The sequence below is a fragment of the Branchiostoma floridae genome, chromosome 17, assembly GCF_000003815.2.
Source record: "Branchiostoma floridae strain S238N-H82 chromosome 17, Bfl_VNyyK, whole genome shotgun sequence".
Lineage (NCBI taxonomy): Eukaryota > Metazoa > Chordata > Leptocardii > Amphioxiformes > Branchiostomatidae > Branchiostoma > Branchiostoma floridae.
The window spans coordinates 4,932,956-4,934,694 of record NC_049995.1 but is presented as its reverse complement, the minus strand read 5'-3'; the positions used below and the strand labels follow the sequence as shown (position 1 = coordinate 4,934,694).

The 1,739-nt window shown below is 35.7% G+C and overlaps 1 protein-coding gene across 1 annotated transcript in view; it reads right to left on the bottom strand.

The window, feature by feature from the left end:
• LOC118404968 overlaps positions 1-1,739 on the bottom strand; it is a 62,933-nt gene that overhangs the window by 57,726 nt on the left and 3,468 nt on the right. The window contains exon 5 of the mRNA XM_035804367.1: positions 920-964. Within this exon, the coding sequence (XP_035660260.1) occupies positions 920-964 (45 nt within the window). The remainder of the gene's footprint in view (positions 1-919; positions 965-1,739) is intronic.

Below are 1,739 nucleotides of genomic sequence, written 5' to 3'. Positions count from 1 at the left end.
GTCAATGATTAACAACACCATGCATACATTATGTTAATGTCTTAGTCAATGACATGAAATTTACGAAAGCTTTAAATTTTCATGGAGGTATGAGGTCGCCGAACTCTAGTTTTTTTTCAGAATCTGTTCTTTTTATCTTTGGTATACAATGGCATTGCAAAATATCATTAACATTTATTTTCTTAAAAATGTCCATAATATCGGACGACAATAATTATACGCTTTGACAAAAAAGACTGTACTCTACCACTACTGCATGTTGCTCTTTTGACTCTGCAGATATTTCAAAGGTGAACGTTTTTCTATTTCCAATCTCTCCCAAGACGTAGCTGCGCAAATGCAAAGTCCTCAAAACATGCGCATGGTTTATTTTTTATGTAAGTTTTTCAAGTTTTTCAATTGGGACATTTTCTGTCCGGATTGAAAGACGCATCATACGTGAGCCGCTTGATATGCATACAGAAAGAGTTCGTAGATGTCATACCACCATGACATATTCATTTTTAAGGTCTATTTTTTTCCTTTGTATAGTGAAGTACACCCTGAATGTTACATGTGTGAATGTCGCACCATTCAACACTTGGAAATTATGACACTGTTGCATTTATTATGCAGATTAGATTATCATTTCTATAATTGGTAAATGTTCCATCTGTCATAACATACATGTGTTACATGTATAAAAATTCTATCTAAACGTGATAACTATCATTTGCTTTAATTGATAATCTAGTTTAACATTTGTAAAATGATCTGGCATTTTTATAGATGAAAAAAGGCAAATATTAAATGTCAAGTGCCTCACTCGTTATTTTTGGTCAGCATTAACGTGTGCTAAATAATAAACACACTTCATGATAAGCACTGAACAATCCAAGTTGCGATAAAGCACAAAGCATCAAACGGAGGTATAACTTACGCATTCTGATGTAAATGACCATGCGATCGGCCCTTCCGACATTTCCTGGAAAGATAATTTGAAAGTCTGCATTACATAGAAAGTCGCATGCCAAATAAAATACAGCTTCGAATATGCAATAAAGCTGTCACTAAAGAAATGTAGTGTATGGTACCTGAACGTCTGACCGTATTAGTATTAATGCAAACCTACTAACTCATTGACAACTGCACACAAGCCTACTTGTGTCACTTCTACAATGTTCACTCAAGACTACCACACTAGAGTCACTTCTTCAACTTTGCTCAATAGGTGTGAAATAGTGAGTATTATCTTGAAACTCTACTTAATCTTTTGACACCTGTTTGACGACTTTACAGTTGTAATTGTTCTTCCAGTTCTTCCAAAGCTGTGAAATTTGCATACTGACACATTGATCGCCCGTTGGTGCCTTTCACATATTATAAGATTTTTGCCACTACTGTATCAGAAATTACTTACTCATACTCATTTACCATGAAAGTGATGCTATATACTATAGTCTACCTTGAGTAAAGTTGAAGAAGCGACCCTATTGTGGTAGTCTTGAGTGAACATTGTAGACACAAGTAGGCTTGTGTGTAGTTGTCAATGAGTTAGTAGGTTTGCATTAATACTAAATAAAATAATTGTTTATCAAAAAAAGTATTGCTGTTTCCTATATCTTGAGTTTGGATCGGAGCTGGTCCTAGGGCCAACTCCGATCGGGGTCTCTCCTAGTAGAATCGCCGATTCTCCTAGGAGAGATCCCGATCGCAGTCTGTTTCCAATATCTTACATCATTTGAGCTTGGATCGAGTGC